Below are 17,215 nucleotides of genomic sequence, written 5' to 3'. Positions count from 1 at the left end.
TTAAGAAAAGTATGTACTAAAAGTATGGCTCTCTAATGTGAAGCAACTGGTAGTTTAGCTCACTACACTTGTTAAGTATGTTGCTGAAGCAGACCATGAATGTACCAAATTTATTCCATTCAATCTGTTCCATTTATCTTGAGACATTTTACTGAAAAGTACAACCTCATGGGGATGCAGTTAGGGCTGGACCCGAATATCTGTTCGTGACGGTGGTATCCGAATATTTATTAGATGATGTCATGAGATCTGTATTCGTCCCGTCAATTTGCCGAACGGGTCCCCCCATCGGACGTGACGATATGAACCTATCCTAACATTCGCCCCCCTGGTGGACGTTACAAACCGAAGCAAATATTCGGATATTCGTCATTAATCGGGGCCGAATATCCGGAGCCCATAAACTTGGGCCAGTCCCAATAGCAAATGTCAATGGATCAGCAAAGTCAGGGGAATTCATCCTCTGGGGATCAGGATTGTCTCTTTAAAAACACTATTTCTGAATGGTGTTACATGTGTACGATTAGCTTTTCTCAGCTTGAATGCGTGCTGCTGTACCTGTCATGAGACGAGACACAAAGGTTTCGGTGAGCTGCAGGAAACCGTGATCGATGTACTGTAGAAAGGTGTGATGAGGGAGGCAACGCACAGCAAACACAGCAAACAGGGTGTGATATCCTGGAGAGAGAGGGAGGGAAAAAAGATGAAAAGAAGAGCCATTAGCTTTTGATGTTCCTGAAAACAAGACAGGAAAAGAAAAAGTTAAAAAAGAAGAAAATGTTCTCAGATTTCAGTCGATATGTTCCCACATACTGTGTTACTACCATGTTAGCATACAAACTGCCAATTAGCAATAAAGTTTCATATTTAGTCTGTGCATAGGTCAAAAGGCCATGTTGATAGCAAAAAAAAAATAACACATAAAAAATATAAATTCGCCTACACAAGCATGCTCCTCACTGCACAACTTCTGAAGGATTTTTCATTCCTTTATATTCACCAAAGGGAAACACACTCAGTATGCCTGCTGTGTTACACCTTCACCCTCACATTTACACTCATTTACACCAGCAGGATCAGTGTTTAAGGTGTGCTGCCTTGCTATGGGCCATTTCTCATTACCGCTCTCGTTCCTGGATGATTTTTAACCCACAAACTTTCGCTCAAAAATGGCGAAAGTTAAGGAAATGTGGGTTTGTGTCCAGGAACGCTGTAAAATTAATTCAAATTATTCTAAATGTGTTCTGCCTTCACACATGTCTGCACATCGCTAATGCAAACACACATTGTGAGACGGAGACAGGCTGGATTATAACAACTAAAAGCTGAGGTGTGTGTGGTACCGGGTGGGAGGGGCAGGCAGAGACCCCGGGTGGATTCCAGGATCCGAAACATGAAGTGAAACACCGACCACTCAGACGGACTGCCCTGCTGAGTCCTGCAACACACACGAAATATTCGAAGAGAAAAGTTATGTAACGTGAGCACATGCGTGAAGATGAACACACACGTTCTGTCAGCACTTCAGCTCTGTCAGTTGGAAAAGTTGAGAGGAAACAAAGGCAACTCACAAGCTCAAAGCACGAGGGCCGAGTTTGTACTTCAGCCAGGCCGACTCCAGCATGTGTCTGATGAGCTCCAGCTAAACACACAAACACACGCCTTGTTAGCGCTTTGAGCGGGAGATGCTCGACTAGATTTAAATGAAACGCTTTCCTCGAAATGGAAATTTCCCTCAGAATGGAAATGTTGCAAACGTTTCATCTGACACACCAGAAAACATGCAATTTAGACACATTTCCCTGTGATGAGGATGTTCTCGACAGCATCAGTCACCTTCCTTCCCTCTTTTTTTTTTATTTTCCTACTTCCCATTTTCATTTCCACAGAACGAGCTCATCAGGATGTGAACGCACGTTTCGCACCCTCGCCCACGTCGTTTCACCACACATTTGTACGCAACTCGGGATCATTCGAATGCACTTGACCCGTCGGGAACGTGCCAGCCGCCGCTAAATCACCCACACTTCTTCTTCTTCTTTCCACCCATGACCATGCTGTCCTCTCCTGTGCAAAACAGGAAGTCGATGTGCCTCGTCCACATCCTGCACAGCGGTGGGAAACCCTCCGAATGCCAGCAGCAACATCCTCCACTGACCTCAGGGTGGGAATTTCAATTAGTTTCACTTATGTAACAGACGAGCCCAAAAGTAAAAGAGGTGTTCAAGACAAACATTATAATAGGATCCTCTGGGCTTTTGATTTTTTTAAGCTTTCTGAAGTTTCATACAAAGTAAAAGTTCTTTTAAAAGATTCTTATTTGCATACCGTCTGAGCCAAATGGAGGAACAGTACTCCCCTAAAATCCTGCATCTCTTATTACCACAGTCAGTAATATCATTAGTAACACTGTTAAAAGTGGTGTTAAAAAACAAACAAGAAAACAAGTAAGAACAACAATATGAAGAACAAAAACGACAACCATAATAGCAATACCAGTGTTAACAACAAAACGACAATGGCAACAAGAGCAATAATAAAAACAATAACAAAAACAAGACCAACAACATTAATAACAAAAAACAATAATATCAACATCAATAACAATAACAAGAGCAATAACATTATTAATCATAACAAAAACAAAAATGGCAACAATAACAAAAATAAGAGCAATAATACTAAAAATAAAACAGCAACCGAAAACAATAAAAACAAGAGCAATAACAAAAAATAGTATCAATAACATCAGTATCAAAACTGACAAAAACAGGAAAAAAAACAACAAAACCGCAATAACAGCAACAAAAATCAAAATACTAGCTTGCAGTTATATATCACTTTTTAAAGGACACAAGGCCACTGTAAGTGTACGAGAGCACAAGAACAGAAAACGATCGTGTCACTGCTTGCTGGACAGACAGCATTAGTTTAGGACCATCGGCCTTGATGAACAGGTGAGGAGTTGTTTTGTTTTAAAGTCATGATAGAAGCAGCATTGTGGATTTCTGTCTGGAGAGTTTGAAGGTTTTGTTGCCACCGACTGCAGACAGGTGTGGAGGATGGAGGAGGTCTGACGGGTTTTGAGGGTCGAGGGCATAAAAGGCACAATGTAGAGGTGAAGAGGAGGATTTTGAACAAGATGTGGAACTAGTAAAGGTGAATGAGGGGCATATTGCTCGAAGAAGCCTCCACTGTAGGAAATGACGATTCTGAGAGTGAGGATTGACATCTGGAGATGTTTCTGAGAGGGTAGAGAGCAGATTTGGGAATATTTTTCTGTTATATATTATAGCAAAGTGCAGCTTTTTCCTCCATAGTGTGAGTTTGTTTCCTCCTTAGACTGAATTTGTTATTTTTTTTCATTTAGCTTGTTTCTTTAGTGATATTTTTCCTTTATTATCTGATATATTACATTTGCAATTACTCTTAATATTTGTACTCCTTTTGTTGTTGTTCTTCTTTCCTTTGGAAGTATTTTTTCTCCATTTTTATTTTGTATTCTGTCAGCTCTGTAAACACTACACTAAAAGCGCAATACTCCAAAAGTGCTGTTCTTCAGCATTTGAAACTGATTGTTTCGTGTATTTTAACAGCTCTTCCCCCCCAAAGTTACATATTCAGTGTTTGGAGAAAAAAAGGTGACAACTTATCAAACAAAATGAATAATTCAAAGCTGAATTTCTTACATCCCTTTGCTGCTGTAATCACGTAAAAAGCAGAAATAAGTCGTGTTTTTGTGCTGAAAAACGGTCAAATACAAGGCAAAAAAACAAGCGATTTAAAGCCACAGATTCAGAAATCCCTACGTGGCTTTTCGTTAGAATAAAATCCAAGAATCAGCAATTTGCCTTAATGAGCCTCGGTTCAACAAAAGACTGGATTTCCTCCGTGTTTACAAAAAGTTTAGTAACCTTGGGTATAAAACAACTTCTATGCTGCATAAATAAGAATATTGCAGGCGATTTTCAGTTCATTGCGTTACTTTTTGGTTATTCATATTCAGCTGTGAGTTAGTTGTTCTTTGCCTTGACATTGGCTGGGATATAAAAAGAAACGTATCTCAAATGTCTTTAGCAACAGGGACGGGAAATAAATAACTATGACAATAATGTACTGCAGAGCTGCAATCTATCATAGCAGAGGTTTCCTGGCTCTTAAAAGCTACAATCTATTTCACCCCCAACTTCTCCCCCGTGTCAACGCAACCATTAGTCTCAATAAGCAGCAACAAGAGGGAGAGATGTTCTTTATTTGTAGAGTGGACGTCAGCGCTCTTTGAAAGAGTACCACCCTGAGTTTTTAAAGCATGAGTCAGCTCGAGGTGGAAGCACATCACCCGGGCAGCCGCTCGACTCTTCTTTAAGTAAAACGTCCCTTAAGGCTGCTTCTCGCGGCTCCTTGTGTGAGGATGTTTTAAATAAGTCTGTCTCCCCGGATGAGAAACTTTTTCACTTTCGCTCAGCTGAATAAAATAGTTTCATCCGGAGTCTGAAGGCGCAGGTTAAAACTCATGAGTCTGTCGTACCGAGCTGAGCCGCCGACCGATCCGACAGCGAGCAGGGGAGGATTTCTCTGCTCTTTTCTTTTTTTACTCTGTCATTTGCAATTCCATAAAGTCCCAAAACGTGGTGCATCCTGCTTTCTATTCAATTCCACCCTTACCCTTGGCCTGATTTAATACTGTTGTGTTGATATATGCTGTATGTCTGCTTTCAGTGGCTCCTAACTGTGGAGGGATTTACCTCCCAGGAATACTAAAAACTGACTTTACAAAACCGAGAACCTCCACAGGGTGCTTAAGCAGAGGCTCGGTTCGTCTTTGCACTCGGTTATGCAGATCCCACCTGAACCAGCGGTAAAGAGCACGTCGAGAACTTATAATGAAATTTTTTGTTTGTATTTTTCTTTAGCGACAGTCACAGTGAAATTTGAAACGCAATACATCTCTCTAATGGGAAGTGAGAGGGAAAAGATTGATATTGTCTGCTAGCTTAGCTTAGCATGAACTGGAAACGGGAGGGAAATAACAAGTCTGGCTCTTTCCAGAGGTAATAAAATCTGCCAACCAGCACAGCTAATGCAGAATAATTAACACATTATGTCTAATGACTTTGATCCATCCAAGAAAATGACACTTTAAAAACCACAATTTACACACACAGTGTTTCTGTATTACTGAAAGTGTCCAAACTAATCCCATAATGCATTAATTCTCATTAAAATCCAGCTCAGTTTCCTTAATGGAGTTCTAATGACAGTTTTAGTTTTGCTCTTTATTGTGACTAATGTTTGATTCCAGCATCTTTTAAGAGACTACTGACTGAAAATAGAATATTTAAGTGATTTTTTTTTTGTTTACTACACCAAACCATAAAGACAAGGTAGCAAACATTCCATTATTTCCTTTACGTGAGTTAAAATATTGACACAGCAGCACAAATACTCCATTACAAGAAAAAGTCCTGCTACTTTAGTAAAAAGTACATGAATATTAGCAACACAAGATTGCTAAAGTCTTAAAGTTAAATAATTGGTTAGCTCTGACTGATTTATTATTATAAATGGCATTATTGGATTATTATTAGTGAAACATCTGCATTTTTGTTCAGAGGATTAATGAGAGAGAAGGAAGAAAGAGCAAAGTTTTGACACATAATTCTGTTTTCACTTCTTTTCTTAGCTTTCATTTTTAGTGAGATTCTAGATTATGTGGATATTTACTCAAACTAAACAAAATGAGAATGTTAGAGAGAAGAAAAACTATTTGTTGGCGCATTTAACAATTCTTGACATCTGAAATGCGCCAAATTACAAAAATAAATCTCTAAAAGAATAATAAAATAAAAGTGGAAATATAAAGGAGGACAAATCAAATGAAAAATAAATAATGCTGCTCTGTAAAACAATATTTATCAAAAATGAATCCATAAAAGAAAGGGCTAATAAAAGCAGAAATATAAAGACAAATAAATAAAATAATAAACAAGAAGAATGTGCTTGTAAATAAATTATTATTGGTTTATAGTGCCACTTTATTTTTTATTTTATTTATAAGTACATTTCTTCTTTTTTATTATTTTATTCATTTGTCTTTATAAAACAGTATAACACTATAATGTAATGTATGTTTGTATATTTCTGCATTTTTTATTAATATTCGTTTATATTGCCACATTATGTATTTTTTATTTTATTTATAAGCACATTTCTTTTTATTTTATTAATTTGTCTTTATATTTCTGCATTTTTTTAATAATATTGGTTTATATTCCCACGTTATTTTTTTTTATTTCTCAGGACATTTCTTCTTTTTTATTTTTTATGCATTCGTCTTTATATTTTTACTTTTATTAGCAGACACCTGCCTCGGCAGGTGTCTGGATTCATTTTTGGATGAATACTGCTTTATATAGCCCCATTACTTATTTTTCATTTTATTTATTCTTCTTTATATTTCCACTTGTATTTCATTATTATTTTATAGATTTATTTTTGCAGTTTGGCACTCTCACTGCTCAACACTCAACAGCTTTGTGTGAGATGTCGGAGACCAAAAAGGTTCATATTTATAAATGTGTTGTATTTTTAAAGCTTTGTTTAAAATTTTCATCCTAAAACGAACTGAAGATGTCAGATAAATGTAGTAAAAATACAATATTTTCCAAATGAAATGTGGTGGACGGGAAGTATAAAGCACTTGAGCGATAAAATAGAAATATTAAACTACAGTGCAAGTACCTCACAACTGTACAGTACTTGACTAAATGTACTTTCCACTGGTGGAAGTAATTACTGCAGTTTTTCTTTCTAGTTACGTGGATCCCCAACAGATTAAATTAGGGAAGACTGCTAGCCGTATAGAGCCTGAGAGGCAAAACCCAGGACAGAAAAGGTCTCTAATTGCCGCCCCTAAAGGTACGTTGTGGAGTTCTGATCATTCTGTATTTTTCAGTGGCTTCATGTTACTCCACTAATCAACAGTTGTCAGTAATGTGCAAAGCGGCACCGCATCAACATTTGTCAGTCCCCTTTTTTTCCCTCGGTGCTGGGACATAGCGGCTGCTTTCATCCACTTTAGCGGAGACACAAATATACAAAAGAAAAAAAAGTCTTGATGGGTCTAGGATACATGCCTTAATAAGAGAAGTGATGTTTGCTTTGGAACACTGAAAGACCCGACGGTTTCCAGTAACCTCCATAAAGTGTTGTGTCAAACCATTTAGTTAAAGTGGAAAACTCACTGCCTGTCACTTAACCTCTGCTAAGGCAAAACATCAGTAAATATAACTTTAAGAGCTGCGCGGCTTTAAAAAGGGCAGCAGAAAGATATACACCGAGCTCCTCGACCTTGCTTTATCTGTGACTGACACACACACACACACACCCAGTGTACCAACCAGTTTGGCTACGTAGTTGACAACCAGCGAGTCGATCTTCTTCTTCCCCAGCCGAGGCAGGTGTCTGTTGAGGTGATCTCGGAGCTTGTCAACCGTCTGCAATGTAAAATACAAGAGAAAGGGGGGGGAAATAGATTATTTTCCATGCGTGAATGTGCGTGCGACTTGGAGTGCAACTTTGTGTTTGTGTGTTTTAAGCATACTTTGCAGCGCATTCAGCAGGGTCAAATTGAGTTCACCCTCGAATTTTCCCTCGACTACAGTGTCGCAAAATTGATTTAAGCGAGGAGGAGCGAGGAGAGGAAAAGGATGCAGAGGATGAGGAAGGTTTGAAAAAAAATGACAGACAGTTTATGTCCTTCTGGGAGGAAAACAAGGGAAGCGAAAAGGAGACAAGGAGGTGAGCAGAGAGTAAAAACGAGACAGAGTAGACAAGAGAGAAAGGGGGTAAAATGGAAGAAGTGATGGAAAGAACAAGGAGACAGAGCAGAGGACTGGGTCATTCTAAGAATAGCTGAGAGACTGCTAGCATCTCCACTGAACTCCATTAAATTGAAGCTATCTGCTCTTTAAAAACTATGCTGAGCACAGGAAAACTGGAGGATATGAAATTGTCCATCAAACAGCACACAGTAAAAAAAAAAAAAAGAAAAAAGATGCAGGACAGGGACCTTAAGATGCCCTTTTTTTTAAAGTGTCGACTCATCTGAAGCGTAACAGGAACTTCACCTTAAAAGATGACTATGGAGGGAAATAATCGGTTGTCAGCATTTCACGATGGATTTTAAGCGCTCCATATATCAGCTCTTGTTAAAGGAAAAATCCACCTTAAGGAGCTGTTAAACTGTTGTATATCAACAATCTGCGACACTCGATTGCGTTTTACAATGAACTGCTTTTCTATGCAGCCACTTCCTCTTTTTCTACAGTTAATGTCAGTGGAGGGAAAACACACATTTGGTGCATTGTGCAGAATTTCTGAAACTAGCAAAAGAGGACGTCAATGTGGACGCCAACTGATAAACAATCCAGGCTGTTGTTTATCTTCTGCTCCTGCTCTTTGATTTTGAATGACAGGATGTTAACTGCTGTCTTTCTGGAAGGCTGCAGGACTTTCTGCTTTTGAAATATCTCCATGATTTCTCATGACAGACTGAATGATCCTTTAAATCAGTATTTAACCTCCTGAACTCAAAGCAATTTCCAGGTGTTTTATGTCTCCACTACCAGTTTTTCTCACTGTGGGCGTATTTTTCACTGCAATATAAAGTCCTGCACAACCATGACCAGAAGTAGAGAGGAAGTGCAGTATGACACAGCTACAATGTCATAAATCAGAATTTATTTCATTATTTATCTATTGATTCTTGTTTCCATACTTGTCTTCTGTCTGCACTTGGTGGACACCGCCTGCAGTTCATCCTACAAGTCCCAGATTTCTTTTTTTTACATAACTGTTGGTCGTAGCTGAGTCACTAATGGCTTCACAGTTTTTCTGAATTGAGATATTTAAATTATAGTCATATCATATATCAAATTTTAAGCTGAGATTTGGTTAAGTTTACCAACCAAATAGCATGCCGCACATGAGAAGTTCAGGGACCTTCGTAAAGTTGAAAATTCTTTCTATTTTTACAGTTTCTGTCATGATAAGTGGATTTTTTCATAAAGACAACATGCCTTTCAAACAGATAGGTAGAATTTTGGGCTCAGAGGGTTAACTGGGATCACAGAATTTCAGTTAATTTATTTTCAAGTTCAAACTAAAATGTCATTGTCAACTGCAATGCCAAATTTTGGCCCAAAGCATGTGGACACCCAATCCAAAGGCAGCACATAAAATGCAAAATTCTAAATTTTACATCTTGTTTTGTTTTTTTTATGTGAATTAAAATATATATGCATGCACAATACATGTATAGACTACGTATTTACATCTAATCTAATTATGATCCTTCTCAGGTGAGGTGTTCGGGCATGTTCAGCCAGGAAAATACCCCTGAGATTATGTCTGTTGTGCGGCTTTGGAATGTGTCAGAAGATGTGGCTGCTGCCCCTGCAACCCACACCCAGATAAGCGGTAGAAAATGGATGGATGGATTTACTGTGCAGCTTTCCCACCACATTTTTGAACCTGACTGCTTTGCTGATGATTGATTTGTTCCCACACTGATGTTGGGCCACAATGAACATTCATGTCATATCAGCGGTCCTGTTTCTGAACTTTCTGCACAAGTTTCTGAGCTGTAAATAAAGTTCACGTCAACATCCAAGTTTGAATTTAGGACAGTGAGAAACTCCAATTGTTGTGAAAGTTCTTAGACATCTTGCTGAATCAGTAATTAAATAACTTGGAAGCCTGAAAACCAGTGAAACATGGACACATCACGTCAACCAAAGCTGGTAGTTCAAGGTAATTAAACCCTAATTTAATGAGGTCAGATCAAGGGTGTAAACTTCAGACTTTGGGGGAAACCTGGTTTATTTGAGCTGATAAAAACTTCACCCCCATAACTCCAGTCCCATTACATAATTAAAACACTGAAATGTAATTTCTGCTGCTGTGTGATGCTGCAGGTATTTATTAAAGTCATAGGAAAGAATCTGACACACAGCCAGCTGTGGGCAACAAACAAGACGTCAGTAGGTGTATGCGACACCTGAAAAGTCACAATAATAGCTATATTTTGCCAGACGTGATGCAGTAAATACCTGATTCTAGTGTAGCGCTGCCTGGACACATGTTTGGATTTGATCTACCCTGAATGGTTTGCCTGGCTGACTGTGTGTGATGCTGAAAGACCAGACAACCCCAGGAAACATCACTGAGCTGTTATACTGTATGTAATAGACAGCCAAGGAGCAAAGCAGATGAAAGCTGATTTATGATGCTGCGGAGCTCTGAGTGTTCACACCTCTGCTGACTAAAGACACAAATTGAGGCTTTTGAACTCTGCAGTTTTCATTCTGGGTCAAACTCTGCAGAAATGTGAAGAAAAGCTTGAAAGACTGGAAAGCTGCTCCGCTCACTATGAGAAGTGACTTCACTACCTATGATACGTTCATGAACTCTGTACATCTTGTAACGTGCAACAACATACACTCCACTTCCACTTCAGACGGATTCCACTGACGCCTTAAATACTGTCATTTTGGTTGTCGTTTTAATTGGAGATGCCTATATTTTTGACAGAGAGTTTAATGCCCCCCAAGCTTTGCCACTTTTGTTTCTATATCATGTGCTGTGTTGGCGTAGCCTCCAAGATATAGGAAATCGTCAACTTTTTCAATTTCGGACCCATCTAGTGCATGCAATGTGTCTTCAGATGCTGGGTTAAGGGGCATGAGCTTCGTCTTTCCAGCTTTCAGGAAGAGTCCAATCAGTGTGGTTTCACAACATATTCAGAATTTCTGCTTAATATTGAGGGCGGTAGATTGATATTTACTCACTATTGGGGAAGACATGACCCACCCAAAGAATGTATGATGACAGCAAGACACTGACTCTTTGCGCTACATTAACTTAGAAAGTGGATTATTAGCGGGCTGCACAGTGGGTGGTGGTTAGCACTTTCACCTTGCAGCTAGAAGATTCCCAGTTCGAGTCCCGGCCTTCCCAGGATCTTTCTACATTGAGTTTCCATAATCTCCCTGTGCATGAGTGGGTTTTCTCCGGTTTCCTCCCACAGTCCAAAAGCATGCTGAGGTTAATTGGTGATTCTAAATTGTCCCTAGGTGTGAATGTTAATGTTTGTCTCTATAGACTAGTGACCTGTCCAGGGTGTCTCCTGCCTTCACCCTTAGTCAGCTGGGATAGACTGCAGCCCCCCGTGACCCTAACGAGGATTAACCAGTGTGTAGATAATGGATGGATGGACATTTCAAGGTGTTTACATTGCATACCGTGGAGTTTTGCACATTTTCGAGTCATTAATTTGCACATTCCTGCACACTGAAAGTATTTCTGCTACTTTGTGTGATTTATAAACCCTTGATAACATTGAATGCTAATTTTTCTTGTAACTCTGCTTCTCTGCTTCTTATCGCCCGGCCAGCAGGCAGATGGGTCCCCCCTATATAGAGCCGGGTTCTGCTCGAGGTTTCTTCCCTGTTAAAAGGGTGTTTTTCCTTGCCACTGTCGCCTTTGGGCTTGCTCTGGGGGTCAGGCATTTGGGTTCTGTAAAGCGTCTTGAGACGAGTTGACTGTAATTGACGCTATATAAATAAAATTGAATTGAATTGAATTGAATTATTTTTCTTATGACACCTACTGCCTACTGACTGGCAACACTTGATATGTTTTGCACAAAAAAAAGTCAAATTCCTTGTGTGTGAACAACTACTTTATTCTGATGACATTCTGGGTCCAGTTGCTGCCAGTTCATAATAGTTTAGCCTTCATACAGCTAACTCTGCAACTATCTTATTGACTGTCCTTAAAGTTTGGTGATGTGAATGCTTGCAGCTAGCAAACACAGGACTCTTCCACATACTGTCTGTTCCATATTGCATGAAAACAAAGTCGATTCATTTGCAAGGTGTTGGATGGGGCTGACTCAAGGCCCAAGTCTTGTACTTGGAAAACATTTTCCTACGAGCATGGCCTTGTGCACTGGATCTTTTAAGTAGAAAACAGCTTTTCCCAAACAGTTTACCTGAATTCTAAGGCACACGTTTGCCTAAAATACTAAATTTCAGGCAAAAGTGTGCCTAAAATATTACATTTTCAGCAAAAAAGCTCTTCAATTCTGACTCATACACCTTATTTAAGTTGAAACTGAAGCGCCCCAGCTTAAAATACAACAAACATACTTTTTTTTAACCAAGGTCTTGTGTGTGTGTTCAGGCATTGACAACTTTCTCACCAGGCCTATGAGTGCCCTCTGTTGATGGTCCTCCTCCTGGAAAAGTGGCACCAGCTTCTTATCTGGAAGAGACCAGGCAACAGTGAGTGTACGCACATAAAAGAAACGTTTGAAGAAACCTTTGATGCTGCGGCTATGCTAGATTGAACACTACAGGTAGCCTGAGGTGTGTCAGCGCGCTACCATCATTAAACAGGCCATCAGTGGAAATAGAAGAAATGGGAAACTTTGGCTTTTTTATGACTTTAATTTAAAAAAAATAAAGGACATTAATATATTCTTTTGGTGCTTTTTTCGCTTTAAAAATACATCCCAAACCTCCAGGGTTATGAGGCTGCAGTCCCGCTGTGTGTGTGTGTGAAAGTGTGTATTCTTGCTGCAGTCGTTTTATGTCCGTCACACAAAGGAGGACCACACTTCTGCTTGGGTACTTTAGATGAATGATTACACACTTGCATACACAAATGTACGCCGTCTTTTGATCACTTTTATACACATATGACTTACAGTAAAACATGACAAAGATATAAATAGCGCTCTTAAAGGTACAGCTAACGTACAGACTCTGCTGCCAAACTCACGATGTGCCTGTCAGCCGCTCAAAGTGCTTAACTGTTTTAAATGTACATATTTTTAGATGTTGAGTTGATGCTCTTATACACAGCTAGCAGGCATGTCTCCAGCACTCACACTCACTATCTCTTCAAAATTGTTTATGGAATGTAGTCTTCCAAAAAAAATTAAACAGAGATCATCAACAATTTTGCATAAAGCGACTATCATTTAGGTAATTTATCTTTGAAGAAAGCTAAGTATTAAGTAGTTGCACCTGTTCAGATGTGAGGGTTTGCTGCTTTTCCCTTTCTTTCATGATTATTTATTGGTGTTAAATAAAAACTGAAAACATGAATATTCTTACAAGCTCAACAGCCACTCAGAATTTTGTCCAGTTGCTACCGTAAATAGAAACTGAGCAATCAACAGTCATCGAGCTTAAATTTCCATAATCCTGCTTCCTCGCTGCCCATGAAGTGAGCCATTCAGAATGAGTGGCTGTCTCACAGTCCACCAGGCTTATTTACTCTCTTGAGCTGCTTCTGCCAACTGCATAATTCGTCAGCTATGAGAAAAAAACCATTGAATGCTCTGCTGTTGGGTGCCAGAGTGAACACAAGAGTCTTTATGCGCTCCCAGCATCTTAATGACTAAAAATCCAGGGAATTACTTTTGTTTTTGCTGCCAATGTCACCATAGCAACATGAAAATCTTTAGTGTTAGCAAGTTGTTGACATGCAGCTAATGTTGCTATGGCTAGCATTAGTTTTTATTGCATTCCCATTGGTCGGAGCTCTGTGGAAACTGTAACAATGCGGGATGTGAGATGGTGGAAACTTGAAGAGCAATACGAAACCAATAAACTCAGCCAATGTTTACATCTGTTTGCTTCTCTCCTGCTCTCTGTGCTCAAATCTGTTTATTAACATATCCAAATTGACATATTCCTCTGTTTCTGTAGTCAGACAACAAAACGAGTATGAAACCGTGACTAAAACTGGTGTGAAAACGAGTCTGTTAGCATCACACGTTAATCCGTAGTCACTTCATTTCCAAGCACCACTAAACTACAGATTTTCTTACCCCGACATTTACTGACAAACTCACTGAACACACAAGTTAATAGCAAAAGCTGTGCTGTGAATTCGACATTCCCATGTAAAACATCTATGTTTGCGTTACGCAGTTAAACAGAGGCACAGAGAGAGTCTTCTTCCTGAAGAAGGCCTAAACAGCAGTCATTCAGCTGCATTTAAAACGGGGATTTAAACATTTTTGCAGTATTTTGAACAGATAAATTGAAAGATGTGAGATGTCGATTTATTAACTGAAAAGGGGTCACAATATGGGACCTTTAATTTAAACACATTGTTCTTGGTTTTACCCTTCTTTGACTATATAAATTATACATGTCCATATCACAACGGACTCTTGGAAATTGTAAAGAGCATTTTTCTTTCCCTCCATAATTTCCAACTTTCTTTACAGATCAAGCATTTAATTAAAAAGGGCCTCAAAGCACAAAGTCTTTGGGGTTTCTGTTTAAGTCACTCGTATTAATTCCCTTTCATTCATGCCAGTTTGTTGTACTTCCTCCCTTTGTTTGTTTACCCGCCAATTTTATGCATCACCTGTCACCGAACATCCAATCCGTGCCCCCAGTATCTATGCTCCCTGCTGTTCCTCGTTCAGTTGCCAGATTGTCTGTGCTGCTTCGTCCTTTGTTCATTTTCTTGTGTTTGACTGTTTGCTTGTTTTTTGGGGGATTTTTGCCTTTGCTTGCTCCCTTGTTAGAATTGTTTCCAATGCTGACAGATCTCCTGTGCCTGAGTCATTGGCTGCTTAAGTAAAAGATTTGTCTAGTAGACGTTAACCTGGTCTCCTGCGTCACATTTGGTTGCACTATAGCCCTAAATCAAATCTCTACACTTTAAGTCATTTGAGAAGGTGCACACAGCAGAAATAGACAATTGCATAAGTAACACGTAACATAAATATATGCTACAAGACTAACAGCTCAGCCATGCTAATAGCTCTCTGAGGCTGTATTTGTGCACACTGGTGCTTTGAGCTAAATGCTAAGTCAGCATGCAAACACAAATGCTATGTGGTTTGCTGTTCAACATCTTAGCTCAGAGGGTTAGGAGGCTATTTATTGCATTTATAAACCAAATTTTGTCTCGATGACGACACTGTATCTGAAAAATTAAGCCCATTCTATAGTGGTTGAGATGGTTCAGTCCAAAGCAAGGTGTGAGATCACAAATCCAAAGGACTGACAGGCTAACAATGGCCTGGCTAGAAGCACACCGCTGGCATGACTGTAATTTGGTACATCTGAACAATAACAGTCATCAGAATGGAGAAATTAAGGAGGAATTGGCATCATCAATCCAAAAATAATGACCCTCAAACCCACCGGCGGGGTGAAAAGTCATGCTGGCTTCAAATGAACCTCCAAAATTACACCATTTATCAGAAACCATAAAACAGAATCATTGGATTTTCACCTTTTCAATGGGCCTTGAATTATTTATGTGCAATTTGCAGCCTGGTCAAGAAAATGAACCAAATGTAAGCTTGAAATTGTGACAGTTCCTCACAATCAGCTTCTTCTACATATCTTATTTTTAAAATTACAAAATATGTACAGTTACCTCTTAGCAGATCCTGTAAAAAAAAAAAAAAAAAAAAAAATCACAACTGAGAGGGTATGACTGAGAAAAGTGTCACCATCAGTCATGTGACAAAAAATTCAGGGACTTTTCAGCTGAACTGCAGGCTGTGCATATGCAGAATAAAGAGGAGACACTATGGAAACAAATGCAAGTAGTTAAATACATGTAATATGTACAGCCATAATCTTTTTCCTATTATTGGTAACAACCCCAGGCACCAGTAAAAATGTTGCACATGCTGGTTCCACATTTTTTTCAATCTTTGTAAGATAAATATTTCAAGAATACCAGCTTTAGTTTTTGCCTTTTTATGATTTACGATATTAGAACTGTGTCACTCTCTCCTTCTGGCCATGGTTGCTCTGTTGCCATAGAGGTGCAGGACCCTATATTTTAGTGAGAAATGAGCCCACGGTAGGCAAAAAATGTGACGGGAATAAATAAAATGCCCAGAAACTGCCGAGGGTTCAGTGGGTCAAAATGAACACTCGGTTTGTTTTCCTCTAACAACACAACAAAACAGGCTCCTGTGATTATGTGTGCAGTACATACCAAGCCCTGTAATAGCCAAATATGCATGGAAAGTAATCAGAATGCACTGTGTTTGTGTTTTGCGAGTGAATCTGAAGGAGGTTGTGGGTGTATGAGGTCATGCATGAGGTAAGGGAAGGTCCCGTGTTGTGCTTGACACTGAACATCTGCATCGGAGTCATGAGATAGAGAGATGGGCGGAAAACGAAAGAAAAAGAAGCTGAGAGAGAGGAGAGGGAAGTACCAGACTCCTCGCTGTTATGTAATTGTAGCATTCCTCATCTCTCTGCTTGTTCTATCTTTCACTGTATTTTCATCTCCCTTTCTTCCTCCCTCCCCTCCCCTCTTTCTCAACCTCTCCCTCCAAGATAAATTAGTGTGGTGGTTTTGTTCAGCCGAATTCTCCAGTGGGCATGAAGAATGCAGCCTCAAAAGAATACACAAACCCGTGCACACTCGCGCACAGTTTTGAGGTACATTGTGAGCCAAGGTTTTGTTATTTATGACATTCACACTCCACATAATACATGCGTGCAACTGTGAGTCTCTGTATAAATGTTTGTGAGTGTATGTGCGTGTTGAGTGTGCCAACTTACCCAGGGACCAGGTGTCCACCATTGATAGAACTCTACAAAATAAGAAGAAAAGCTTTGTGAGAAAACAATCCCTCAAGCCAGCATTATAATAAGAGTCTTACTTTTTATGCTGTAAGCAGAGGCAGTATAATGCTACACTGCTGCAGTCGGCAGCAAAAATATATCGCAACTATAAAGGCAAAAAGTTGGTAAGCAGGTTCTGGAGTTCGGCCTCGAGGAAGAGCTGTTAGTTATGAACCAAAAAAGGATGTTGGTTTGATCTCTGGCACAAAGAGGGCAGAGTTATATTTAATTCAGACTCCCTCATTAGGTCACTTCATTCTAAAATGTTGAGGAGTTGCAGTTATGTTCTCATTTTTAGGGTATTTAAAGTGAAAGTGGGCATTTTCCACCTGGTAACTAGCTGAATAGATCTCAATCAGAGCAGGGATTGGATATTGTGTATTTTCAAACTTGTGAGAGTTTGCAGTGAGCGTGAAGATCAAAAGTAAAATACGGAAGTCAATTTCCAAAAGAAGAAAGCATTCGCTGAAGTGAGAATCTGGTGATCAAACAGAGAACAGACGTTTCTGCTCTGTGAAGTCGGTGTT

General features: G+C 39.4%; 1 protein-coding gene across 1 annotated transcript in view; it reads right to left on the bottom strand.

Annotated features, from left to right (window-relative positions):
• The window catches only part of gsap (gamma-secretase activating protein), a 48,774-nt gene that overhangs the window by 11,775 nt on the left and 19,784 nt on the right, over positions 1–17,215 (bottom strand). The window contains exons 23-28 of the mRNA XM_022202891.2: positions 16,626–16,657; positions 12,266–12,327; positions 7,401–7,496; positions 1,572–1,642; positions 1,344–1,438; positions 559–678 (exon numbers count right to left, since the gene is read on the bottom strand). Coding sequence (XP_022058583.1) covers positions 559–678; positions 1,344–1,438; positions 1,572–1,642; positions 7,401–7,496; positions 12,266–12,327; positions 16,626–16,657 — 476 coding nt within the window. The remainder of the gene's footprint in view (positions 1–558; positions 679–1,343; positions 1,439–1,571; positions 1,643–7,400; positions 7,497–12,265; positions 12,328–16,625; positions 16,658–17,215) is intronic.

Source organism: Acanthochromis polyacanthus, chromosome 1, assembly GCF_021347895.1.
Source record: "Acanthochromis polyacanthus isolate Apoly-LR-REF ecotype Palm Island chromosome 1, KAUST_Apoly_ChrSc, whole genome shotgun sequence".
Lineage (NCBI taxonomy): Eukaryota > Metazoa > Chordata > Actinopteri > Pomacentridae > Acanthochromis > Acanthochromis polyacanthus.
Note: the sequence above shows the minus strand (reverse complement) of the source record. Positions and strands in the feature narration are given on the sequence as shown.